At 41.9% G+C, this 27332-nt stretch overlaps 2 protein-coding genes across 2 annotated transcripts in view; both read left to right on the top strand.

Moving 5' to 3' along the window:
• Nucleotides 1-19042, top strand: part of LOC6588931 — a 119423-nt gene extending 100381 nt beyond the window's left edge. The window contains exons 5-9 of the mRNA XM_026989216.1: nucleotides 1305-3524; nucleotides 3587-4240; nucleotides 7099-7509; nucleotides 9749-10147; nucleotides 18972-19042. Of these exons, the coding sequence (XP_026845017.1) occupies nucleotides 1305-3524; nucleotides 3587-4240; nucleotides 7099-7509; nucleotides 9749-10147; nucleotides 18972-19000 (3713 nt within the window). The 3' untranslated portion in view covers nucleotides 19001-19042. The remainder of the gene's footprint in view (nucleotides 1-1304; nucleotides 3525-3586; nucleotides 4241-7098; nucleotides 7510-9748; nucleotides 10148-18971) is intronic.
• Nucleotides 19043-22361: 3319 nt separating this feature from the next.
• Nucleotides 22362-27332, top strand: part of LOC6589145 (protein cappuccino) — a 46698-nt gene continuing 41727 nt past the window's right edge. Inside the window, exon 1 of the mRNA XM_026989218.1 lies at nucleotides 22362-22515. Within this exon, the coding sequence (XP_026845019.1) occupies nucleotides 22402-22515 (114 nt within the window). The 5' untranslated portion in view covers nucleotides 22362-22401. The remainder of the gene's footprint in view (nucleotides 22516-27332) is intronic.

Genomic DNA, 27332 nt, shown 5'->3' with positions numbered 1-27332 from the left:
GTGGGTGGGCGTTGGGTGGGGTGGGGGAGGGGCTATACCATTCGATACGATGCGATACGGAACGAAACTAACGGCACTTAAACCAAATGACCAACGCGGGGCACAATCGAGAGCTAAACGCGTAAAAGTCGAGTCGGGCACGGATTGGGGGGCGGTTCTATGTTTAGATTCAATGGGGAGACAAATGTGTGTGCCAGTCATTGGCAGAAGAGTGGAAATTAAAGACGGTAGACTTGTAGGCATACTTTATACGTTATCGATAGTTATCGATAATTGTATAAACTCTTATGAATCATTCATTCTTTATGTGTTTGGCCATAGAAACCCCTTTATTTTATTCAACCAGCAATATTTCTGTAGAAAAATTATCCAGGCTTGTAGATATGCCTTTGACGCTGTCAATAATTATCGATAACTATATAAAATCACAAAAATTGTTCATTCTGTTGATGTATGCTCACAGAAACTGCTTTATTTCATTCACCAAGCAACAGTTCTGTAGAAGAATCCTCTATTATATGTTTTCGATAATTATCGATTACTGAAAATCTTACATTTCCTTCATTCTGTTGCTGTATTCTCATAAAAACAAACAATATTTATGTAAAAGAATAATCTAAGCTTATGGATATACTTTATAAGCTGTCGGTGACTATCGATAATTATATAAACTCTTAGGAATCGTCCATTCTGTTGATTTATGCTCATAGAAACTGCTCTAACTCGTTCACCAAGTCACAATTTTGCGAAAGAATCTTCTAGATTTGCAGAAATATCTTGCCTAAGTATTCGATAATTATCGATAACTATAAATCTCACAAATCCTTCATTCCGTTGATTGAAACTCTTATAGTTCCCCAACCAAAAACAATTTCTAACCATGAATTCTCTATTTGTAGCCACTGTGACCCCAAAAAGTAATTCTAGCAATAACCGAAGCCCATTTCCCACTTCACCCAATTTATATATGTATATATATTTTTTTTGTTTCCACAAATTGGCATTATTTAAAAATGTCGATGGGTCACGCTGTTGACCGAACTCCTCGTCAACGTCAACGTCAGCGTCCTTCATGGGCAAAGTACTTGTACTTGTAGGTCCTTTGACTGTTGCTGCTGTTGTTGTTGGGTGGTTGGGTGGTTGGGTTGTTTGGGACGCTTGTCGTGTAATTGAAAACGGTTATTGGCAAGTTAATGGCTCAAACGAACCAGAAACCAGAAAGCCATGGCCCATGGCCCATAGAACTAGCAATAATTGACTATTTTGTATGCTAAAACCCCATTCTTTTTTCCCCCCATTTCCAGATTACCCTCGCGTGGAGGTGGGACCCCAGAACCCCATGCGGATTGAACGCGATCATGTTGCCAAACTGGAGTGCCGTGTGGACGCCAAGCCGATGGTCAGCAATGTCCGATGGTCACGCAACGGCCAGTATGTGAGTGCCACGCCCGTGCATACGATCTATCGTGTGAATCGACATCATGCCGGAAAGTACACCTGCAGCGCGGACAACGGCCTGGGCAAGACCGGGGAGAAGGACATCGTCCTGGATGTGCTCTATCCGCCAATTGTGGTCATCGAATCGAAGACGCACGAGGCCGAGGAGGGGGAGACAGTGCTGGTGCGCTGCAATGTGACCGCCAACCCGCCTCCGATTACCATCGAATGGCTGAAGGAGGGTGCCCCCGATTTCCGCTATACCGGAGAGCTCCTGACACTCGTCTCGGTGCGGGCGGAGCATGCGGGAAACTACATCTGTCGCTCGGTGAATATCATGCAGCCGTTCAACACGAAGCGTGTCGAGGGCGTGGGCAACTCCACGGTGGCTCTGCTGGTCCGTCACCGGCCCGGACAGGCCTACATTACGCCCAACAAGCCCGTGGTCCACGTGGGCAACGGTGTGACGCTCACCTGCTCGGCCAATCCCCCCGGCTGGCCTGTGCCGCAGTATCGCTGGTTCCGCGACATGGACGGCGATGTGGGCAACACCCAGAAGATTCTCGCCCAGGGACCCCAGTACTCCATACCCAAGGCGCACCTGGGCAGCGAGGGCAAGTACCATTGCCATGCGGTGAATGAGCTGGGCATCGGAAAGATAGCCACCATCACGCTGGAGGTCCATCAGCCGCCGCAGTTCCTGGCGAAGCTGCAGCAGCACATGACTCGACGCGTGGGGGATGTGGACTATGCGGTGACGTGCAGTGCCAAGGGCAAGCCCACGCCGCAGATCCGTTGGATCAAGGACGGCACCGAAATTCTGCCCACCCGAAAGATGTTCGACATACGGACCACTCCGACGGACGCCGGCGGCGGAGTCGTTGCCGTCCAGAGCATCCTGCGGTTCAGGGGCAAGGCCCGACCCAACGGGAATCAGCTGTTGCCCAGCGATCGCGGCCTGTACACGTGCCTGTACGAGAACGACGTGAACTCGGCCAACTCCTCGATGCATCTGCGGATCGAGCACGAGCCCATCATCATCCATCAGTACAATAAAGTGGCCTATGATATGCGCGAGTCCGCCGAGGTCGTGTGCCGTGTCCAGGCCTATCCCAAGCCCGAATTTCAGTGGCAATTCGGCAACAATCCGTCGCCGTTGACCATGTCCTCGGACGGCCACTACGAGATTAGCACCAGGATGGAAAACAATGACATTTACACCTCCATTCTCCGGATTGCACACCTCCAGCACTCGGACTACGGCGAGTACATCTGTCGGGCTGTCAATCCGTTGGACAGCATTCGGGCGCCCATCAAACTGCAGCCCAAGGGACAGCCGGAAAAGCCCACGAATCTCAAGGTCCTGGAAGTGGCCCACAACTATGCGGTGCTCGCCTGGCAGCCGGGCTTCAATGGGGGCTTCATGAGCACCAAGTATCTGGTCAGCTATCGCCGCGTGGCCACGCCGCGCGAACAAATGCTGGCGGATTGTTCGGGCAACGGCTATATACCCAGCTATCAGGTGTCCTCGAGCTCCTCCAGTGTGGGGGCCCACGAGTGGATCGAGTTCAACTGCTTCCGCGAGAATCCCTGCAAGCTGGCGCCCCTCGATCAGCACCAGAGCTACATGTTCAAGGTCTATGCCCTGAACTCCAAGGGCACCTCGGGGTACTCCAATGAGGTCCTGGCCACCACAAAAGTCAGCAAAATACCGCCCCCACTGCATGTGAGCTACGATCCCAACTCCCATGTGCTGGGCATCAATGTGGCTGCCACTTGTCTGTCGCTCATTGCCGTTGTCGAGTCGCTGGTCACGCGGGAGGCCACCGTGCCCATGTGGGAGATTGTGGAGACCCTGACGCTGCTCCCGTCCGGCAGGGAGACGACTTTCAAGGAGGCTGTCATCAATCACATGGCTCGAACGGCACACTACACCACGGCCACGTCTTCGGGCAGGAATGGGGCCCATCTGGGGGAGGATCGGACCATGGCACTGGCGGAAACAGCCGGACCCGGACCCGTGGTACGCGTGAAGCTGTGCCTCCGCTCGAACCACGAGCATTGCGGGGCCTATGCGAATGCAGAAAGTAAGTAGAACATCTCCCTCCCCCTTTAATCGCATAATTTCCGCTAATTTTCCGCTCAACAGTTGGCAAATCCTATATACCCAATGATTCCTCCATCACCACCTCGGCGCTGGTGGCCATCGTCATTGCCTCGTTATCGTTTCTGGTGTTTTTGGCCTTGCTTTACGCCTTTTGCCGGTGTCGGCGCACGCATGCGGCCAAAAAGCAAGCAGCCGGAGGCAATGCCACAGCCACAACGACAACCACGACGACGGGGCCCGGGGCCAAGGAGTACGACCTGGATGATACCCCAACATCCGGCACTGACCCGCAGCAATCCCAGCAGCAGCACCAGCAGCAGCAGCCACCGAATCTCCCCCCGCCCCCACCGTATTATCCCAGTGGCACTTTGGACAGCAAGCAAGACGGCAGCGGTGGCGGCATGGAGCTGACCCTCACGGCCCTGCACGATCCTGACGAGCAGCTGAACATGCAACAGCAGCAACAGCAGCAGAACGAAGCTCTCCACAGCGGACTGTACCATCAGCCGCAGGCCAAAGCCATGTTGGGACTCTACGGCGGTGGCGGAGGCGGCGGCGGAGGCGGAGGCGGCAGCCAGCACTCGAATGGCTATGGCTATCATGTGACAAGTGCCATTGGTGTGGATGGCGACAGCTATCAAGTGATGCCCTCATCCGCAGCAGCAGCCGCAGCGGCAGGACACGGTGCAGGCGAGTGTAAGTACAGCCACAGAAAAATGTTAGTTATACTTGAAAAATATTGAAAATGGAAGGAACATGGCATATATTTCCCCTGACCAACGTTTTCCTTGGGGATTAATTCGCGAGAATTGGTTCAGAAGAGTGTGTGCCTACGGCCAAAGAGAAATGACAGTTCCATATATAATTATTTTATTTAAGAAGGTATATTTTGTAGATGGGTGGAGCTTTAAGTCGTTTTTGAGTTTCTTTGAGGTATTTTCTTACTACCAATATTTTTCATAGGGCGTCAGCCAAAGAAAAATGTTAGTTCTACCTAAAAAATACTCAAATTAAGAAGATAAGAGATATATTTCACCTTACCAACTTTTTCCTTGGGCTTAATTCAGAAGAGTGTGTGCCTACAGCCAAAGAGAAATGTCAGTTCTATCTATAAATATTTGATTTAAAAAACTAATTGTTTAGAAGGGGATTAACTGATTTTAGACTTTTTTGAGTTTCTTTCAAACATTTCCTCCCTACCAATATTTTTCCTAGGTCTTAGGCCAAAGAAAAATGTTAGCTTTACCTAAAAATCCCTAAATTACAAAGAAAAACATGCAAACTCCTGGCTCCTCTCTGGCTTACATTTCCCTACCAACATTTCCTTGGGTGTACTCCGTACCAGTTGGACCAGTTTTTGGGGCAAACCCAAGCGACAACTTATGAAGAGCCATGGCTCTGGTGGGCTGTGGGGTAGTGGGGCCATGAGGCAGTGCCATGTGAATGTGTGTCTTGATTAAGCGACACATTTTTCGGCCCCAGATTTATGGCCGCCATTTCGATGCTGTCACTCCCCCACGCTTCTCTGCCGGAGTTTTTGGCCGTAATTGCATTTCATGTCAATCTAGAGGCGGCAAACAGGCGACCAGCGTCAGCGCAGCTCCTCCTCCACTTACCAGGCTACTCATGCAAATGCATCGCTGTCTCTATCTCTCTCTCCCCCTCTCTGTCTGTCTCTGTCCCCCCCCCCCCCCCGTCGAGTGTTTGGTGTCCGAGTGTCCGGCATAAGCAGCTCTTTCGCCTTGGCAACCCAGGGATATGGCATGACACCAATCCTGCGGAGTGGAGTCCCCAACCGAAAAGTAGACGGCGACTCCGTCGTAATTCCAATTAAGTGAGAATTAAACCGTTATCCTGTGCCTGGCTTTGTTCGGTGGCGAGGGGTTTTTATTATTTTTTGTACGCTCTTAATTGGTTTTAAGTCGGCTCAAGTGCCCAGCCAGGAAGCTCTTTGATACCACTGCCATATCGATGCCAACAAATCAAATTGGGGATACACTCGTATGTCATTTTTTTGATTGGTTTGAAGAGTGGCATGTGTCCTTTTTGCTGAGATTAGATCGTATTTTTAGAACGCTGAAGACTTTGCCCAGAAAGAGAAGCGCAAAATCACAGCCCTTCGAAATTCTCCCACAAAAAAGACGATTTTAAAAGTAAATATGATTTGAGCAATTAAACAAGCTGGAAAGCAATTGAAATATTAACTTTTTTTGGCCCAACTAATCGTCTTACAAGGACTCGCAGGACTGCTTAAAGAAGTCACAGCACTTATACTTTAATCCGATTAGGCAGGAGAGAACTTAACCCCAAGCCAAAGCGAAAACGAAAACGCCACACCCAGCACCCACCCTCTTCTTCGCTCTCTTATCAGAGTTGTGACAAAATAAAATACACAAAGAAAAGTCCCACTTCACACCTATTTTCACATAAATGAAAAGCAACATGTAGAAAACTAAATGGAGGGGCGGCAAACACACAAGGGAAATGGAAATGGAAATGGAGGCAACCGTTCCCCTCTTCACTGAAACTGAAGCTACACGATGGGGCTTCCACCGACCATTTTTGGGGGCGAAAATAAACCCCAAATAAACAACCCATGAAAGGCAATATTTACCTTCTGCATGAATCGGACGCAAAATTACAATCGAAAACGTCATTTTTTTTCATCAAAAAACAACAAACAAATTTTTTTAAATAACATTAAGCGTTAAAAAAATTCTATAAATACCAACAAATGCCACAGAGAATTAAAAAAAAAATGCTAAATACTAAAAAAAATAAAAAAAAGGACTAAAAACAATTCACTAAAAGACAAATAATACCATACCACTGAAAAAAATACTAAAAAATAAAATAAAATAAAAATTAAAACGCCATAAAAACTCCATAAATCCGGCACAAAATTACAGAAAATACTACAAAATACTAAATATACTAAAAATCACTATAGAAAAATACCATAATTCTTTAAAAGACAAAAAATATATCAAAATCCTTAAAAAAATACTAAACAACTCAAATAAAAACTGAAGCACTATAAAAATTCCTTAAAATACAGAGACTACCACAAAAAATACCACAGAGAATACTCAAAACTAAAACACTAACAACTGCAAGAGAGGGGTGACCATTCGAGCATACTTTCAAAAAGTGGAAAACGCTGAGTCCCCCACCTGAAACGCGAAAGGGAAAGGGAAGGGGGTGTCGTGTCCGAACATTCTCATTTCTGCAACATGTTGAAAGTTAAATGGAGGTGGAGCTCCCCTTTGCCGTATCGTAAGCCACACAAAGAGCGAATTTTAATTGTGCTGGTCGCCGGTGTGTGCCTTTGTTGCGCTCCGCTCCACTCCGCTCCGGTCCGGTCCTTCTTGTGCTTTTTCGTCTCTGCCAAGCGTCAACTTAATTACTATTTCTCTAACCCTTCTCTCACACTTGTCCCAACACAATTCCACACCACACCACACACTCTTACACCCACATACCCACACATTCGGGACACACACACACACACTTCCACATCGTTGGTGGTTCGGTGTGTGTGGTTGCAACCAAAGCAGGACCACTTGAGGCGACACCAGTAGCCGGCATCCAGCAGCAGAAACTACAACAAAATTCAGCACGCGCCAATCTAACGAACCAACCCACCATCAGCAACACCAACACCAACACCATCTCCAACACCGCCACGAACCTCACCAACACTCACAGCACCCTCAAGCCCAACTCCAACACCAACACCGCCACCTCCAACTCCAACCCCAACTCCAATTCGAATGCCACCTCAACCTTAAAGCGGAAGAACCATCTGGGAAGTGGATGTGGCAAGGATAGGATAGAGAGGGAGCGGGAGAGGGTTTTGCTAACCGCAGCCACGGCGGCAACAACCACAGCCCTGGCAACCACCATTACAACAACATCACGTAATGCCAAAACCGCAACAACAACTACAACGCTGGCCATCACAGGTAACCCCCCTCCCCACCCCCTCGTCATCGTTGGAGCACACTCTACTCATCTCCTCCTCTTTTCTCTTCTGTGTGGAGGAGGAAGAGACACCACTTAAACTTTTGCACCACAGCGACTACTAGTCGCTGTGCACCCAAAAACGTTGTTGCACTCTCCACAAAATTAAGCACCAAAGAAAAATGTTTCGTTTTTTTTTGTTGTTGTTTTTTTGTATCTGCAACTGCACCATGCACTCACTCTGTTGTTGATGTTGTTGTTCTTTTTGTCACTAATTGTTGCACACAAATGTTTTTCTAAATGGCGGAGATATACTAAAGTTTTCAACGAATTTATGGTGGAATTTGTGGTGAATGTTGGTGAAACTTCTGTGTCCAGCCGGAAAGTATGCTATGAAATATTTTCAAATGGCGAATTTCTTAGGATATTGTATTTTCCACTCAATGAAAGCCCTTTGCTTGTCGACTTTCATCTCTTCTACACAGCCTTTGCTCTTTTCTGATTTTTCATTAAATTTTCCTTGGAAATTCATATAGGAATATCTCAAACCCACTCTAGCGTTGCCTTTCGTGTCAAACTGTCTATTACAATTACCTGATTCATTCATTTCATTCAGTATTTTCTGTTCTTACAGTTCAGTTCTAAAACTTCTCCGAAATTCAAAATAAAAATAAAAATTCCTACAAGAAACAAATATTCCAAATTCTCAAAATTAAAATTCAGTCAAACGAAATTTCGATACGGCTTTTTAGACATAAATTCTTTAAATTAAATTCAAGACAAAAGATGTTCAAAACGAGTGGACCTTGGAGGAAAACAGGAGGTACTATTCCCACAGGATACCCTACATATTACGGAAATGATTAGCATCCCACCTCCCGCTCTCTTTCATAATTGTAGAGAAAAAAGCAGGATCCAGATCATGGATCACAGACTTCAACCAACTTCCTGATTCTTCATTGCTTGGATTCGTTCCGAAGATCGTGCCTTGCCCCACCGAAGGGTACACATGCAAAGGATTGTAAGGAGATCCTTTGTGCTGAACTCGTTTATCTTGTTGTATTGCGGGACCTACGGCGTACGATGAGAGCGGGTGCGCGGGTGCAGAGCCAATATTGACGTTCTTCATCAGCTCGTCCGATGCAAATTAATTGTTTTCAAATTTCGTATGGAGCATTAACACCACAAATCACTGCCTGCGTCCATTGAGTGGCGTTGGGATCCAATTCCAATACAAAAATCGACTAGCGACTATTTGAGAGACCATGACAAGAAATTCAAACGCCAATGCCACAAATTTTAAATAAAATAAAAATAAAAATACATTACAAAAGTTTAAATTTGTTTTTGGTTTAATATTCCAACCGAATTGTCACGAAAGACAAACCAATAATGACAGCTAGGGCAGTGCTTATAGGAATCAAGAAAAAATTGAGACAAAGCCTGCTAATACCCAGATAGAGAGAGACCTTTATGAACGGGCAACCGAATGGATTCGGTGGTATTCGGTATTCGCTTCCTACTCGTTAAAATAATTCCATCATGGTTCGTATCACTCGTCCAAAACGGACTGAAGGAAGCATGTTTTATCATTTTTACTGCACTAAAGACAGAAATTTCGTTTTTTTTTCTCGCTCACTCGCCATTTGATTCATTTTTGAATTCATAGATCGGAAAAGATCGAAGGCAAAGTAAATAATTATCTACACTTTCTGCATGCCTCTCCTTCTCTCTAATCCCGCGAATACTGGGTGTTTCTTTTGAAGAAACAGAAATAAGCCGAGAGGAAGTGATCGAAGGAAGGGAGTAGAGTGGAGTTCGTGGAGTACTGCTTGGTTCTACAAGAGGGCCTCCTTCTGCTTTTCTTCCGCTTTCGCACGCTTCCTAATTCCATTTCCTTTCTTGGTTGAAATCGCTAATCCCATCCTTAATTAAGCCAGCCAAAGTGGTAGTAAAAACCCATCAGAGCGTGTGTTTCTGATTAGAATGACTTGGCATCTCCTCTCATATCTATGAGGAGGTTTGTTCCGTGTTAGTGTGTGTGTGTGTGTGTGTGTTGGTGTTTTTCCAATTAACCCATGTGACTCTCAAGTTTGCTCTGCACTGCCGCAGCACTTTCGCACGCACTCAGCACTCGTTGTGGCACCTTTTTGTCGTTGCACAACTAAATATAAAATTACAAATTCCTCTAGGCCACCGAAAGCCCCAATTAAACCCGACAAAATGTTGCTAATTTTCCAGGGTCGAGCAACAATTCGAATGAGAACAACTACAGTAATGCCAGGGATCTGTCGCAGGAGGCCCTGTGGCGGCTCCAATTGGTTGCGGCCCAGCAATCGCAGCAAATCTACGTGGAACGACCGCCATCGGCGTTCAGCGGTTTGGTGGACTACAGCGGCTATCCGTCGCACATTCAGACGGTCACCAGTTCGCTGAGTCAACAGAATTTCGGACAGTCGGTGGGGGGAGCGGGTGGAGCCGGTGCATCGGGCACACAGCCCCTGGCACCGCACGAAATGCTGCAGGCGGCCCAGCGGTATGGCACGCTGAGGAAGTCGGGAAAACAGCCCCCACTGCCGCCGCTGCGCAAGGACCTGCAGCAGCAGCAGCAGCAACAGAAGCCGCAACAGCAGCAATTAGGTGAGTCCTGAGTCATTTCGATATATTTATTGGAATTTATCGATATTTTTATCTAGAATTTTAGATGATATGAAAAGAAAAGCATAGATATTTGTAGATATAAGAACTTTTTTTGGTATCGATAAAAATCGATATAAATTTTATAAATTTATCGATAAACGTAGATTTTGCATGAAAAGTATCAATTTAGAGATCTAGCCAATAGTTGGGTGTGGTTTGTAAGTGTTTCTAGGATATATTTCAAGAAAGTTATCGATCTTTTTATCGAAATTATGAAAACCTTTTTAAAAATTTCATGGATTTGGAAGGAAAATCTAAACTAAATATAGGTTCAGTCGGGCGTGAAAGAAAGTATCGACATTTAACAAAAGGAAGGGAAAACTATCGATTACATATCGACATATGTGAACATTTAACGCAAATAAAAATAAAATAAATATATTTAAATCGGAAACGCCGTAAATTTGATTTATCGAAAGAAAGTTTTCGATATTTGATCGATATTCATAAAATTCTTACGACACATTAAATTTCTCACATTATTTTAGCAACAAGGAATCGATCAATTTATTCCCCTTCCACATACTGACCGTTTCTCGTAGCAATAATCATTCTTCTGGCCGAATCCCAGGCTGCATTCCTCAATCCTCAATCCTTATCCAAATCGGTTGAGCAGGCGACTAAGAAATCAGTTTGATTGATTATGCACTTAAGTGTTGGGGAAATGTTTGGATAAGAGTTTGCTGGTGCCGGCTGGTGGCTGCTGGCTGCCGCCTGCTGGTGCCTGCTGCTCCAAGCTGATGCCTGGCCAGATAAATAAAATAGAATTTCCTCACTGTCAGGACAATGGCAGGCAAGGACACGCCATGCCAGGCGCCCGCACTCCACTCGAGAACCATTCCACATATAGAATTTGCATCTGTATATCCTTTTATGCAGCAGCAGCAGCAGCAACAGCAGCAGGATGCACGATAAATGCACATAAAATAGTCAGCTCTAGGACATTCCGTTAGCATACCAGCCCCCACACGCACCCCCACCCTTATTCCAGGGTATGCACCGCCTCCTCTTCGCATCTATCAAAAACAACAAATCGCTTGCAGCGACAACTATTGCAGGCTCCTCTTCAACGGAAAACACCAACGAAAAAGGAGTAAAAATACTGGAAAAATACCAAAAATAAACTATGGCAAATCCGAGAAAAAGAGAGAGAGAGAGAGAGAGACGGAGACTAGAGCGAGTGCGAGTGCGAGTGCGAGCGCTATTAAAAATGTAAAATGCAGGAGCAGAAAATATTTTACAAAATCAAAATCAAACAACGCTGCCAGCTGTAAGTGAAGTGAATCACTGAAGAGAAACCGAACACATGCACAAAAAAAGATACAAACACACACACACACATGCTCGCAGGGGCAATACAGGGATACAAACATAAGCACACACACACACACACACATCTGTATAGAGACTGAGAGAAAGGCAGTGCTCTAGCATCAGTGGTATTAAGGGAGATTGAAGCGGAGACAGCGGCAGACAGTGGTAGGGAATCGCCAAGGAAGGGATAAAAAGGATATTCTGTTGGCGATAGGGTTTCTGTAATATATTAATCGATAAATAAACAATATAACTTCGATGAGTACTCGATTGTACAACCGATTTTTCTATAACTGATCGATGGTGCAAAGTGTTAATCGATAAATTATCGCGGTAAACATTTCATCGAAGCATAATAGATGGTACATTTTTTTCTGGGTCAAAATATTATTTCAGAATTTATTTTTCGATAACTATCTATCGCTAAACACAGATATCGATAGGTAATTAATTATAAAAGCTGTTTTCTATAACTAATCGATTTTGAACATTTTTAATCGATAAATTGTCAACAATAAAACTTTTTATCGAGGCCTTATTGTTGGTTCATATATTTATGGATTTTTCTAACAATAATCTAGCGCTAAAAATAGTTATCGATAATTAATCGAACCTTTTTTTCGAAAGACCATCAAGGAAATATTGTTGCACTGAAAAATTATATACATGAACGTATTTATCGATAAATAATCTATAAAAAATGTATTATCAATAAATGAAAGTACTTAAAATACATTGCGGGTGCAATTTGTATGATAACCCTTCCACCTATCGATAGTAAAATGTCTTGAAATTCATAAAATTCCCTAATTAACTAGAAACTAATCGATATTTCGATGTTTTTCTATAAAACCAACTCGTTAACCATTAAAACATCGCATCTATGTGATCACATTCATTTCCGTTCGACGGCTCTGTAATTTCGCATCAACTATTCATTGCGATGCTGTTAAACAAACCGCAGAGAACGAACATCAAAGCCCCTGGTTTTACCTCAGGAATTGATTGGTTCTCCCCATTGTCCCGTGTCCTGTGTCCTATGTGGGGCAAATGCCACATGGAATGCATAAAAAGGATTGCAAATGCGAATGCTACTGCTTTTACTGCCACTACCACTGCCACTGCCACTGCCAGTGCATTTTGCTTCATCTAGTTTGCGGTTTTTTTCAGTATGCTCACATACGTGCACGGTGCACGGGGCACGGGGCACGGAGAACGGGGCGTATGCGTGATTTTTTGTAGTTATGCATAAGATTTCCTTCCACTTCCACATCCACATCCGTGTGTGGTATCTTCTAAACGCTCCTACAATTAGACAGTCAGCAAAGTGAGGACTGACCACTGCGGTCTCTCCACAGGATGCAGACCCAAAACAATTGTTTTCCCAACCATTGAGCGGGCTGGACAGAGCGGGGGGTAACAGCTCTTTCATATTTAGCCGTATACATTATGAACTGCTTCTAATCGGCTTAAAGGAGAAGCTGCTGCTGCTGCTGCTGCTGCTGCTGCAGGACCAGCTGCAAGGACTGCAAGGAGCAGCAAAAACATTTCAATTAAAACAAAAGCCATGGCCAAAGACTCTAAGGACTCTCTTTCGCTCTCTCTCTCTCTCGCTGGAGTCGTCTGCCGCATTTTTGGCCACAAAGCAACGAATCAAAAAGGAGACCTGGAAGACTGTAGGCCCTGGCGTTGTGGGGACTATGAAAATATGCCAGCGCAAGACAAGGCAAAAACATAGCCATAGAAGGGGGAGAAGGTTGAGTGGAAGTTGGAAATACCCTGCAAGGCCTAAAAAAGGAGACTTGTAACTAATTTATCGATAAATATCGAAGGTAAAACATCTGGTTCGATAAATTCTCGATTAGTAAACACAGTAAAGTGCATTAATCGATGGGAAACCCTAGTAATCGATCACTTATCGAAGGCAACGCATAAGAATCGATTGTGGAAGGTATTTGTCGATTAATAATCGAACGGAAGACAGATTTGTGTTGTTTCGTAGATGCCTAGAATGCCACTCACCAAAACAAACAATGCTCGAAAATTTGAATACCCCCTCGATCGAAAGGGCAACCCAAAAACGGAGCGAACAAAAAATGCAAAAAAAAAGTGCACAAAAGAGAGTGTCAGTTGATGCCCTTAGATGAAGACTACTACGGGAAGACTCCTCCTGGCTACAGTTGCTTCAGTTTGCTTTTATGCTTTTACCATCTTTGCTTTTTCGCCTGCCCTGCCCTGCCCTGCCCTGCCATGCCTCCTTGAACCTCTTCAGCGGTACCTACCACTTCAACGGCAAGTGGAGTGGCGGAGTGGCCCCCATTCGAGGGCCAGTTTAAAGCAATAAAGGCCAACAACAGAAACAACAACCGACGAATCTTGTTAACCCTCTCGCTATCTCTATTTCGCTCTCTCTCTCTCTCTCTGTTCGACTTTGATGACCATAGAAGCAAACGTAGAAAGTAATGGGAAAGCAAGCAGCACGAAAGTATTTTCCTCTGTTGTGTTTCCATGCCATGCCATGCCCCAAAAAATTGCTCGCCAAAGTACAGTATGCAATGCTTTTGACTTTTCTACGATTTTCGCAATTCAATTGCCGATTTGTGGGGGGGGCGCGGGATCGACGGGTGGCTTGTGTTTTCCCACAGACAAAAGCCAAAGCCAAACGGACAAATGGAGGACCAATACAAATCACGAAGCGCCGCGTTCTTTCACTCTATTCGCTGGATTGAATTGCAACAGCGTTCGAGTGGCATTGCATGGCACTGTTGTTCTTGAAATCATTATCTCGGGCAACTTCTGTGGAAATTCGAGGAATTTCGTACTAAATTTTGAAGGAATTTCCGATAAGAAATTTCCAAAGAGATTGAAAGTTGATTCAGGGAAATGTTCTTGGAATTATTCTTTCCCAAAAAGTTGTTGAGATTAAACAGAAGTTAGTGGAACGCCTGCAATAGTAAGGAAGGGAATATCTCCAGACATTGAAATTTGATGAGAGGAGAGCGCAGAATACTGCAAAAAATACTCTACAAATCTGAGAAGTCAATCTTCTGAAGATACTAAAAAAAAATACTGAAAATAAGATCAAGGTACATATTCTGGCAGTAAATACTAAATACCAAAGTAATAGCTATAAAAATACTGAAAAAAATACTACCAATACTCAAAATATACCAGAAATACCAAACAAATAATGAAAAAATATTATCAATACTCAAAATTAGGTCAAGTTGCTGATTCTTTTTCAAGATACTGAATACTAAAGAAATACCTATAAATAACTACTGAAATAATACTATACATACTGAGAAATAGATCAGGGTACAGGGTCTTGTAGAAAATACATAGAAAGGTAAAAAATACGGAAAAAATACTGTACGTACTGCAATGTAAATCAGGGTGCAGAAAATACTCAAATACTAAAATATAGTACAACAAAAATTACTGAAAATATACCATAAATACTGCCAGCTGCTGGCAGAAAATACTACATACCAAAAAAATTGTTTTATAAATACTACTACTACTAGGATACCCAAAATGTAGTCGAATTTGTTTAAATAATTTTTAAAAATATCGTTTGTACATTCCCTGAGGCTGGGAAAACACATTTGGCACCAAAACCCAAAATAATCCCAAAATAATGACCACCAACAAATAAATCAAACAATCCCAGTCATAAATCGTTTTAATTTAATTTCAGTCTGTATTTTTTTTTTCTATTTCTTCTCAAATAAAATTGAATTCTGGGGAATATCCACAAACACGAGTAATCATAAATTTATTTGGTTATCCATTAAATTTGTTGGTCGGCTGCGTTTTGCCGTTGATTAGATTTTCAACGTTTTTCTACTAGGTTTTTCGTGTGTGTGTGGGTGAGTGTTTGTTTTTTTTTGTCTCCCCTTCGCTGTGTTTTTGTGTGGGGGAGTATCGTGCAAACGAAATGCAAAAATTAACAATTGGAAGCATATTAACCGCATCAATTTCCGTAGGGCAGTCGAAAACACACACACACAGGAGTACAATGTACACAGATCATTAAACATACATTCAGGGAAACACACACACACACATTGAGATACTGGCAGTACAGTACACCTTCCAGCATTATTTATTATGCCGCCATGGGGCGCCCTGGCCTGGCCACAGCTTTCGACAAATTTTTGGCAAAACATTTTACGTAATAAATTTATTTTAATTACAACGCCAAAAGTGCGGCGGCAGCATCGAGGCCAGGGTATCCCTGCCAGAGATACTTCCTCCAAAGTATGGCCCTGGCAGCGGGGGGCAGGGGGCATGGGGCAGGGGGCATGGGGGAGTCTGTTGTGTGGTTGGTAATGAATGCGCTTCAATTAAATGAAATATTCATAGGCATAAATACAAGAGCGAGCCCCACAAAAGGCAGCAAGAGAAAGTGAGACAGAGAGAGAGAGAGAAAAGGTGAGCGAAAGAGGAGGGCAGTAGGGATCGTGGCATCCCAGACACAGGCAACACCTTGCTGCGGCATGTTTTATGAGCCAACAAAAGCCATCCCGACTATCAGCTGACGATGAGGTGAACGGCAGGCGGTTGAACGAAGAGAAAGGATAAAGCAAGAGGCCAAAAAAAGGACGGGGAAGAGTACAAGGGGTCTTTGAGAGTCAGTGGAACACACAATGAATTTCAGATACTCTTAAGCGGAAAATATACAATAAAATCGTTTAAAATATACAAAAATTTAGATAAATATTTGCTAAAAGCTAACTTCTTTCGACTTACCCGATCATCAGTATAAATATTCATTATAAGAAAAGGACTTTTCATCTTTCTACCTGAAAAGTATAAAGACTAAATATATATTAATTGTAGTAACTTATTAAAAGTGGTTTACTAGTGCTTTTTTAATGAGTTTTATTGATGTACAAATATTTAATGTTAACCCATTTCTGGCATTCATCGAAATAAAATAATTATAAACATTAAAAACATTCAACATTAATTGAACATTGACCCAGAAAGGAAACTTTTACCCTCAAAAACTTTACTTTGTGCAGGCTCTCGGCAGAGGCTGCATTTAATTTATGAATCCCGAACCGCCATTCGATAGTTAATCAACTCTTTGCCAACCCACGAAAAAAAAAAGAAAAGAAAGAAAAGCTTGTCGGTAAAAACTCATTGCCAGCCCATTGGAGCCGTTTTGCAGCTTGTTAATTACATGGCACTGGGAAAATGGTTTTGCGCTGCCGAAAGCGGAAGGAAAACGGGGATGTCCTGGATGTCGAGTGGCGGTCGGTTAAAAGGGGGCCCCCGTTTTGGGCTCGCTGTTGGGGCAGTGTAATGCATATTTTCAAACAATTTACCAATTTGCCTGTAGGTTGTCTGTCTTTCTGTTTTGACCAGGAGCCACTCCCCCCTCCCACTGCCCACCCATAAAATGTTTATTAGGTAATGAAACATAACAACAAGCGACCACCGACCAAACGAACGAGAGAACGTTTGCCATAAAGCTCAAACGACCGTGTCAAATTTTGTGCTGCTGTGCGGTGCTTGACTCCCCCGCTCATTCGCTTTAAAAGAAAAACCAAAATCCCCTCTAGCTAGTGCTACGACTTCGGGGTTCCCTATATTGTTGCAAAGATTCTAAGATGAAAATGTAAAAACTTGATTAATACTGAAAACTAGACTAGTGAAAACTAGTGAAAATACCAAAAAAATACCAAAAAATACTGAATACTAATTAAGTTTACTTTAGTACTTAAGTACTAAAGTTTATGAAGGCGCAGTGGCTTGGCAGAAAATACTGAATACTAAAACATAAAAATAAAATACTGAAAACTTCATCAGGGTGCAAGATCTTGGAACAATTTTTGAAAAATATTTGATTGCTACTACCGAAAAACTTATAGAAAAATACTTAAGACTTGTATATGAAATATACTAAATATTTGGAAAAGACAACAAAAATACTTAAAACTTGTTAAGGGTGCAGGCTTTCACAGAAAATACAAAAAAATACCAAAAAAGACTAAAAACTGCATCAGCGTGCATGGTTGTGCATACTGAAAACCCTACTAAAAAATACCGAAAAATACTGAAGAATACCTTATACCAGAAATCCTATTAGATATTACAAAAAAATAATATATGGAGAGAAAAAATACAGAAAATACTGAAAAGAATTCCCCCACAAGATCTAGTGTTTCATATTAGAAACTACTCCTTCGTCTTCTTCTACATCCCCCATAGCGACTCTTTCGTTGATTTTGAAAAAGAACACTTACGAGTATTCTGTCGCTCATCTCTCAAAAACCCCCAATCGACCCCAAAAACACTCCACAATTACCGGGGGTATAAACAGCAGCAGCACGAAAAAAAAAGTAAGCGTTAATTGAGTTTTCCAAGCGAAAACTGTTTGAGTTGGTTGTGGCTGGATGGGGGAGGGGAGGGGGGCGGGGTGGGGAAAACCCCCGGCAAAGAGACAGGAATCAGAGGAAAAGCTTTGCTGCAAATGCATTTGGCTAAAAACCAAACAAAACTCTGCGGCAACGGAGATAAATTCTGTGCTGTGCATCAGGAAAACGAATCTGAAAAGTATTTTATTGTGCCAGACTTTCCACAATTCCACTTGACTTGAAAAAAGGTGGGCAGGGGCAGGGGCAGGGGTGAGGGTTGGGGGTGCCTGGATCTATGGAAAATGCAGGAAAATGTATTTATGCAAAAGTTGCAATTGTCAGAGAGGCGAGGCACAAGTCAAAGTGCATAAAGTGTTGCCACCGAATCAGCGCAAAAGTGTGGAGGAGAACGTGTTGCACGGCTAGGAGATTCAGAGGTGTTGTATGGGGTGACAAGTGGCGTGGCGTGTGTGAAGTGTTTTGGCATTTGAATTCAGTTTTTCCATCGAACAGCAGCAGCAGCATCCATACGCTTCAAATCACACCAAATACACACCAGAATGGAATACTCGTATGGGTTATGGATGGGCTATAAATGCAGATAGATGGGGTATCAAAACCAGCCCCTCCCCAACCCCTATTGAGTGGAGAGTGCTGTAGCATTATGCTGATTGAATGCAAATGCATTTGGAGCGGCACAAACAAAAACGAATTTATATTTATAAATATAAAATTTCAATATATATAAGTATACTATATAAATATTTTTTTGTGCCGCTCCTCTCTCTCTCTCTCTCTCTCTATTCAAATTCAAACAAGCGACTGACCCCAATCCCCCAGTGGTGGGGGGGGGGCGAATATTATAATGCATAATACTCTTGTGTTTCATACAAATTAATGGCTTAACGGGGCGGCAGACAGGCGGCGGCTATGCGGCGCCTAGCCTCTCATCAAACTGCATTAATTAATTTAAATTGCATTTTCAAATAAAACAAAATACAAAAAAAAAATAAACAATATTTATTAATGAGCTTAAATCGCACTAAAACACAACACACAAATCGATGTTCGTTTCGTTGCAGCGGATATAATACAGGATTTGGCAAATTAAACTAATTGCCAGTTAAGGAGAGACAACAACCACAGCAACAGCAACAACAGCAACAACAACAACAAAGCAACAGAGCAACAGAGCAACAATTTGACATTAGCATTTAAGTAAGTATACCACACGCAAAAAAAAGATTAAACAATTTGAATTTTTAGCTGTTTAAGTGAGCGTGAAATTTGCTAACAAAAGCAAAACCAAAAACCAAAATCAGTATAAAAATGAGCCTATTTCGACCAAAAAACACATGAAAAACGAAAAACGTATTGTAAATGTAAAAAAATTGAAGAAATTCAGAGAAATACCAAAAAAATACCACACAAAATACTAAAAGTATGCTAAGAAATATACTATAAATATACCAAAAACTAGTATTTAACTTGGAGTAGAAATAAAATGTTTTCCATTATTAGTTTTTAAGTATTTTTTACTCCATGAATTTTTATATTGTAAATGGTATTTTTTAGGATTATTCTTTATGGTATGAAGTTAGCTTTTTATCAAAATTTTAACGAATGCTTCCTCCTATCAAACTACATTTTAAAAAAGATTTTCAGGAAAAATACCAACAACACCGCAATCAAACACAAAACATTTACAATACAAATACAAACACAAATATACCACAAAAAAAAAATTCATAAAAAAATACCAACCAAGTATACCAAAAACACTAGGCAATAGAACAGCAGTAAAATTAAACCACTAAGCAAATATAATCATTTTTTTGGGAGTAACGCAGCCACTTTATTTCCACTCAGATTTTCGCATTTAAATAATCATTTATTGTTCTTATTTTTTGGTATTTTATTGAGAGAGGATAGCATTTTATTGCGAGCCTGTGGCCGGGCGGGCACAATAACACCACCATAATATGCTGGTAAAATTGTTATTCTGGTCTGGCCCATTGTTTCAACCAAAACACAGCCAAACACAAAAGCCACCTTTTGAGGTTTTTCTCTAGTATATGTTTTTTTTTTGAATTTTTTTTTGGTTTCTGTGGAAAATATGGAAATTTTTGGTGGGTTTAAATCAAATAAAAGCGACAAAATGTGCATTTAATTGCTTTTTCAACGCCCAAAAATAGAGCGAAGAGCAAAGAAAGGAGAGGGTAAATATAGAAAATCAAAACTTTACCAAAGGCAAAAATTCGTAGAGTTTTCTGCACTGTTGCGCTCCGCTCTGGGGTCTGGGCTCTGGGCTTTGGGCTTTGGGCGCTGGGCTCCTCATTAGCTTTTGTCTCTATTGGGGCATTAAATTGGAAAGCGAATATTTGTTTGCACGGATCGACTAATTGCGCTGCTAATTTCAATTGTTCTCCATTGTCAGCGTTTACAATAATGCAAAAATTGTAATTACAAATTAACAATTGGTCCTGGGTCCAGTGTCCAGTGTCGCGTGACCTGACCTCCTCCTCGGGTGCAAAATTAGATTGTGTAAATTTGCAAATTAATTTGCCAATGGACAATGCCCTCAGCGCCACTCACGATTCGAATTGACAAAATCAGAGTGCATCAATTTCCATTCATTTTCGCACACACAAATCCGAGGGGTTTTCTACAGTTTGTATTATTTTTTACATTGTATAGACGTTAGTATAGGATATCTTAATGGAATAAAAAAATGGTCTTTACTCTGACGAATCTGTAAATAGTAAGCCACGACCTGGACACTGGTTGCAGGTTGTATTAAATTGTTGCCACAACAAGTTGAAACATTAAGCTGCCAGTCAAAAGGGAGTCCAAGGGAGAGTTGCATTTAAATTCTAGCAGGTATATATTACCAAATAAAATACAGTATAAATACACAGACAGACAGACAGGCAAAAACCAGAGGAAAAAAATATGAAAATTAAAATAGCAAACACGTAACAGAAAAAAAAAGGAATTAAATCTAAAACTAAAACCAACAAAAAAGGAATGCATGAAAAATAGATGGAATAATCAACAGAATTCAATTTAAATATTAAACTGCCAGAAAGTGAAAGAATTATTTTGTAAACTCACGTAAAATTAAGGAATTTTCCAAGCTTTTATTGGTTTTTGTCGTATTTTGATGAAAAGACACTCAGCTCTAAGCCATCAAAATGGTTTGTAAAATGTCATTTTTGTTGCAACACTGCCCCTCCCCCGCGCCCCTTTTCAGCACTCAGTGATATACAAAAAATACTGCACCGAAAAACAGAAAATTTATTGCATCTTTAATCCGTAAACTTGTTCCGAAAACTCTGTTATGAAATATTCAAAACTAATAAATTGCCATAATTGAAGCATTTATTTTTCAAGCTACCAAAAACAAAAGAAAAAAAAGGTGTATTTGCGCAACAAATTATGCATAGAAATTTAGTTAAATAAATTCAATTAAATTATAAATAAATGCTGCGCATATTTAACCAAACCCCCATAGAAATAGTAACAATTTTAAATGCATAATTAAAGTCTAAGGGCATTGTACATAAAACAAAACCAAAGAAAAATATTTAAATCGTAATTTAATTCCAAAATAAAATCTATTTAAAATATACCGAAAAAAATGTCATAAAAAGTTATGAAAAAGTAATAGATTTAAGGGTTGGATTTTCGAAGAGAGTGTGTTTGTATGTTATGTTGGTCTGGTGTCTCATATAAAACGAGGAAAAGCTGGTAAGAAATCTTTAAAAATTCAAAAAATTGCATTCCAAACTCCCACCAATCCCAAAATTCCAGAGGATAAACCGCCATCAAGGCTATGTATTATACAGAAAACATTACTTACAAAAAAATGTCACATAAAGCGCAAGAAATTCCTTTCAATTTTTAGTTTTGAAAGACCAGACCAACACCCTAGCTATAGGAACCGCAAGTATTTGTAATCCGAAACAAAATAATGATCAAAACTAGTCTTTAAACTATGGTTAACCTTAGGCTAAGTCTTCAAACTATGTTTAACTGTCCATTTTTTCCAATGATACATACATGTGTGTCCCATTGATAGTTTTCTCTCTGTAATACGATTGTAAACTATTCAAAAACTATTCTTTGGTAGAGAATGGTATGTTCACAGAACGCCAGGCGATTGGTAAAAAAAAAAAAACCAAAGAAAACACAACTAATTTTTAGCTCTTAAAAAAACCTTAGACAGTAAACGATACGATACGATATTATGCAAATGTGTAAAACAGCAAGCAACAGCAAAAAATACGATAAATAAAGTATAATTATAAAAACAAAACAAAAAAAAACAAGGAGAAAGTTGTCACACATTTATTTTTTGTATAACGCGTCAAAATCTAATCGAAGAAAATTCTCGAAATGGTTTTCCCACCTCAAATTAAATTGAGTTTCTCGATGTTTACATTGGCAGTCAGCATTGCAGTTATCGCCGTGTTGTATGCATTCTATCGATGGAAATGTGGCAAGCGTGCAATGTTATCGGAAATGGCCGCCACGACGGCAACAGCATCGGCAACAGCAGCGAAAGGATCAACAGAATTGCCACGAATCAAGATGAAGCGGTCCCTGTCATTCGCCGCCACGCGGGTAAATTGAAAAATGTTTGCAATTGTTTTTACCAAAAACTTTTTGTCGGCTGTGGCTCTGCGGCTCTTTTGCCGGCTCACAATTAAGGTAGGGGGGGGGGGGGGGGGGAGTGGTCTGTGGGGTATAAAAAATGTTTACTCTTTGCAAGGGGCATTTACATATATTTTGCATATGAGGAATTGGCAAAGGGGTTTCTGTGTGAAATTCCCTTCCGATATGCACTCGGTACGCAGGTCCATCGATCACTTTTGGCCCCTGGTTGGGGGTTTCCTGGCTGGTAGGCCAGAACTCCATTCTCTTATGGTTGTTAAGGCCCCATGTTCCCTGAGGGAAAAACATAACCTAATCGACTTTATGAGAGTATTTAACCATTCGTTTCACATTTCATTTTTATTGAAGTGGGGTTTTTTTTTTGTCTTTCTGACAACTCTGACCAGCTGAGGTGTGTGTGCTTGCTGTGTGCCACTGCTGGCAAACCGCAAAATGGTGACATTGTGCAAATAAAAAACAATTTACGATAAACATCAAATTTCCACAAATTACCTTATATTTTACGTGAGTTGCGAAACAGATTGTAAAACACTCACACACACACATACACAGATTCAGAAAGAGCAGGGAAAATGTGGAAAAAAGAATGAAATTACGAATGCACAAGTACCCAGTATTTTGGGTTTTCTCGGGGGTTTCTAGTAAACCATTGGCTGTGTCAAACGTAAATACATCGTGGGAGGAAATAAGAAGAGAAGATCGGCCTGAAAACTACGCACTAAAGCAAGGTCCCGTTTGTTGTTGCTTTGCTGCTCGGTCGTCGCTAGAAATGAAAACCGAATCAATTGCTGGGCGACGCTTCGGTCGTAGCTTTCTGCTGCTTTGTTGTTGTTGCTGCGAGAGCGAAAGCATTTGCCGAGTGCCGGGCCTCCGAGCAGAACATCGGCGCTTTGCTTTTGTTGTTGCTGCTGTTTGGAGAACTGCGCTGTTGCTGAACTGCGAGAGAGCGTGTGCATTGCGTGGGAGAGGATCGAAGCTCGGGCATGAAGAGGCAGAGGCAGAGCAGAGACGGAGAGAGCGAATGGGAATGGATTTTACTTTTTTTACCCTTTAAATAAACTCGAAGCTCTGCTGGCTGCCGCTCACGTTTGCTCATGTAGCGATCGCCGCTGCTGACTCTTCTAGCCACTGTTGTATCGCCTCACATCCTTTTCTTATATGTATAAACCATATACCCTTGTGCGCCACCAAGTACAGGGTACATAAAAAAGAAACCGCGATTCGCTGATTTTACACTGCGTTGAGCATTCGCCTCGTTTTTGGCCATTGTTTGTGCTGCGAGGGAGGGGGTTGAAGCTGGATATGCAGGAGGAATCTGCTGGGTAGGTGTGAACCGAGTCAGGCAGCAGGACTAAGGGGGGAGTGACTAAGTGGAGTACCAGCGGGGCTTTAAACGTGCCTCACACACACACATACAGACCCTCACACTTAAATTTCGAATTTTTGCAATTATTTTTATTGCTTGCCATTTTTCCGCCACTCCCCTACCACACTCTACGCTTTTCCACTTTCCATTTCCCCCCCTGCCATGACCCCTCTTCTGCTGCTGTTTACTGTGTGGCTTTAGCCCTGGGGGTCGGGTCTGCGGCGGGTGGAACCCGTCCCCCCGTCTCGTAGGCCATTTGAAGTGCCCTTCATAAATTTGCACGACGCCAGAAAGAAGGCACCAGAAAAAAATATAAAAAATAAATATAAATGTTTGCTAAGCATGTGACTCTCTGTGTTTGTGAAGCACATAATGTTTAAAATAATAAGAAATGCAAGAAGATTTATGCACTGTGCTTTCTGGAAGACTCACCATGCCCCACAAACTAAAGAGTATTTTCCAGCCCCCCCACAGGGAGAGAGAAAAGTGCAAGCGTCTTGACATTTGTCGGTCAGGCAGGCGGCTGCTTAGCCTCGTTTCGGCCACATTTCTGCGGCCCATGCCCATGCCCATTCAAGTCGCACTGGAGGCCCAGACTTGGGGAACAAACAGTTCAATGGCCGCCCCTGCCTTGATGGCCAGAGGGCCAATAATTAGGAGTGTCTATAAGCCAAGTGTTTGAGAAGGCATAAGGCGGCTAAAAAATGATAAGTAGCCTGAAAAGTAGACAACAGACACGACACAAACTTGGCCTTGACTCTACTCTCTTTTTGGGCAATGTAATTAGGAGAGCATTAGGATTAGCCCGACTGCTCGACAATAAGAGCAGGATAACGAGGTCCCTAGAAATAAGCCAGAAAACAGAAAACGGAAGAAACTAGCCGACGGCATTGTGGAAGTCCGGTTCCCGGGTACAGAGTTTCGGTTTTTGTGGTAAACTTTTTGCTGTTTTCGGCGTAAACAAAAATAAATCAATTTCATTTCACAGGATAAGACACAGGACACACACACACAGACCAAAGGAGGGAGGACCATCGTCCATGAGGACATTCGAGAGTCATGTCAATGGCCTGCGGCATCTCGAAACGAATGAGAATTTGGGATCAGAGCATTTGCTTATATTTTTTAAGATATTCATTTTTACAGGGCATACGAATATATGCACGAGTGTGTGTGTGTGTGGCAGCGACTTATTCGTTGTTTTTTTTTTTTGTGACCTTTTTGATTGCATTCGAGAACAACAGCCCGAATATCCTATGGCTTGGGGATATTCTTAATGTGTAAGCTGTTGCCAAAACACACAGAAAACTGAATAAATAGGAGACCAAAAAGTTAAGAAAATAGTACAGGAATTGGATTAAAGATGCAAAAGAGATTTCTTTAAAATAAATTCATGAAAATTTAGTACATTTTTAGGGAATTTTTATATGAATTCACTACTAAATGGAGCTTTATTTAAGCTCTGCTAAACGGGTATTTTGAAAAGCAGAAACTTAAAGTTTAAAGATCTCTATAAATGACCTAAAGGAGCAATCTAATTAAGATTATACCCAAGATGGAAATCTAATTTGAATGTTGATGACTGGCTCTGAAGTTTTCGTTTAACCTTTTGCTTTGCTTTTATTCCAGTGAAAAGCAGTGAAAAACTTTAACCACTGTTTCCCACGCTTTTTCGCTGGCCCCCTTTATAAGGCGGTCCGCTTCTTGTTGTCCTGTTTCTTGGCCGCGCTGCTGTTTCGCATTCCCATTGACAAGTTTAATTGATGGGCGTCAGCGTCAGACGCCATGTTCATGCCTTGCCGTCCAGCGTTCAATTGAGTTTTGGGGGCAAAAGGCAAGGTCCAAGACTCCGACTCCCCACACCCAATACACCCATCCCCCAGCCCCATCCTGACTCCGTCCTCGATTACCGGAATGGCGACGCGACAAAACCGCAGAATCTAATTTGGCACAAACCACCAAAGCAATTAAAGTTGCAGCACTGCAAACGGTACGGTACGGTACGGTGTCCAAATGCGAATTCTGTTTGCCTTTCGATGGCTGTGTGTGTGTATGTGTGTGAATGAGTGTTGGTGTATGATTGAGAGAGTGTTTGTGGGAATTTATGCAGGTGAAGTGCCACTGAAAGTGTCACTTTCCTTCTCTCTCTCTTGTTCCAAAAGAAACAAAATTTCACCAAGAGATTCCCCGCAATAGATCTACACTGAAACAAATAAACAACAAAAATACAAAAAAGAAACACTCTCTCTTACCTTTTTGGCTCATAATCGTGTGCCGCTACGTTTTTCTTGATCTTTTGTTGTCCTCACATAAAAAGCCGGCGGAAGAAGAGAGTGAGACAAAGAAATTCCGAACGGAGAGCCTGGGTTGCGCATTTGTGCTTATAATAATTAGAAAGAAAATAAAAGTATAAACATTAAAAAACAACATAATTTCTCTCGTCTCTTTTCTCACTTACCCATAATCTTGTTCCGTTAGCAAAAAACTTTAGGCATCTTTATTTAAGGTGAGGCAACAGAGGGCGGAAGTTCGTATTAACATTCGAAACACAAGAGAGTCAGACTAGCACTATTGGGAATGCCCCACCTTATCATGAACTTCACTTGGAACGAGAGCTCTCATTCCTCTTTGGTTCTCTTCTTCCCTGCACCTTTGCATCATGGAGTGGGAAAGGGACACAAATTGACGAATTTTCAAGCACGCACACATACACATTGCTGGACATATACACGGCCATCACGTGATCGAATGAAAAAAAAAACGAGACAACGAAAAAACCACATTTTTGATTTTTACACATAAAAAAAAGAATTTCTGTTAAAATAATATGTTTATCTGCATATATATCAAACACTGCACTTATATATTACTCATTGCTGCACTTTTTCTTCGTAGATCTGCATTTTTGCCGCCATTCTGCCTTTATTGCGCCCCCGCCCTTTATTAAACACATTTTCTTGCACTAAAAGACACTTCTTTTTATATAACCACTGAATTACTGCACTAAACTTCACTTCACACACCTGCCCAACGTTTTTCCCGTTGGATTTTTCACCATTTTCCGCATTTTCTCGAATTTAAACGCGGAGCTGACTTGCCAATGCACGCTTTGACCGGGTGAAAAAATTTGAGTGAGAGCTGCGAAAATGCGTTCATTCTTTGATCTCCTGTTCCTCTTGTTATTTGCTCTCTCTCCCACGCTCTACTCGAATATTTTTGCGAAACGAAAAAACGGAAGAAAACGGAACGATATCACATTTTGTATATTGCCACATGAAAAAAATAATTTATGCAAAAATAATATGTTTTTCTACATATATATCGATTATATACACATATATTACACATTGCTGCACTTCTCCTTCGTAGATCTGCATTTTTGCCGCCATTCTGCCTTTAT

Source organism: Drosophila persimilis, unplaced genomic scaffold (genome assembly GCF_003286085.1).
Source record: "Drosophila persimilis strain 14011-0111.01,24,50 unplaced genomic scaffold, DperRS2 tig00000191-arrow-pilon, whole genome shotgun sequence".
NCBI classification, from domain to species: Eukaryota; Metazoa; Arthropoda; class Insecta; order Diptera; family Drosophilidae; genus Drosophila; species Drosophila persimilis.
Note: the sequence above shows the minus strand (reverse complement) of the source record. Positions and strands in the feature narration are given on the sequence as shown.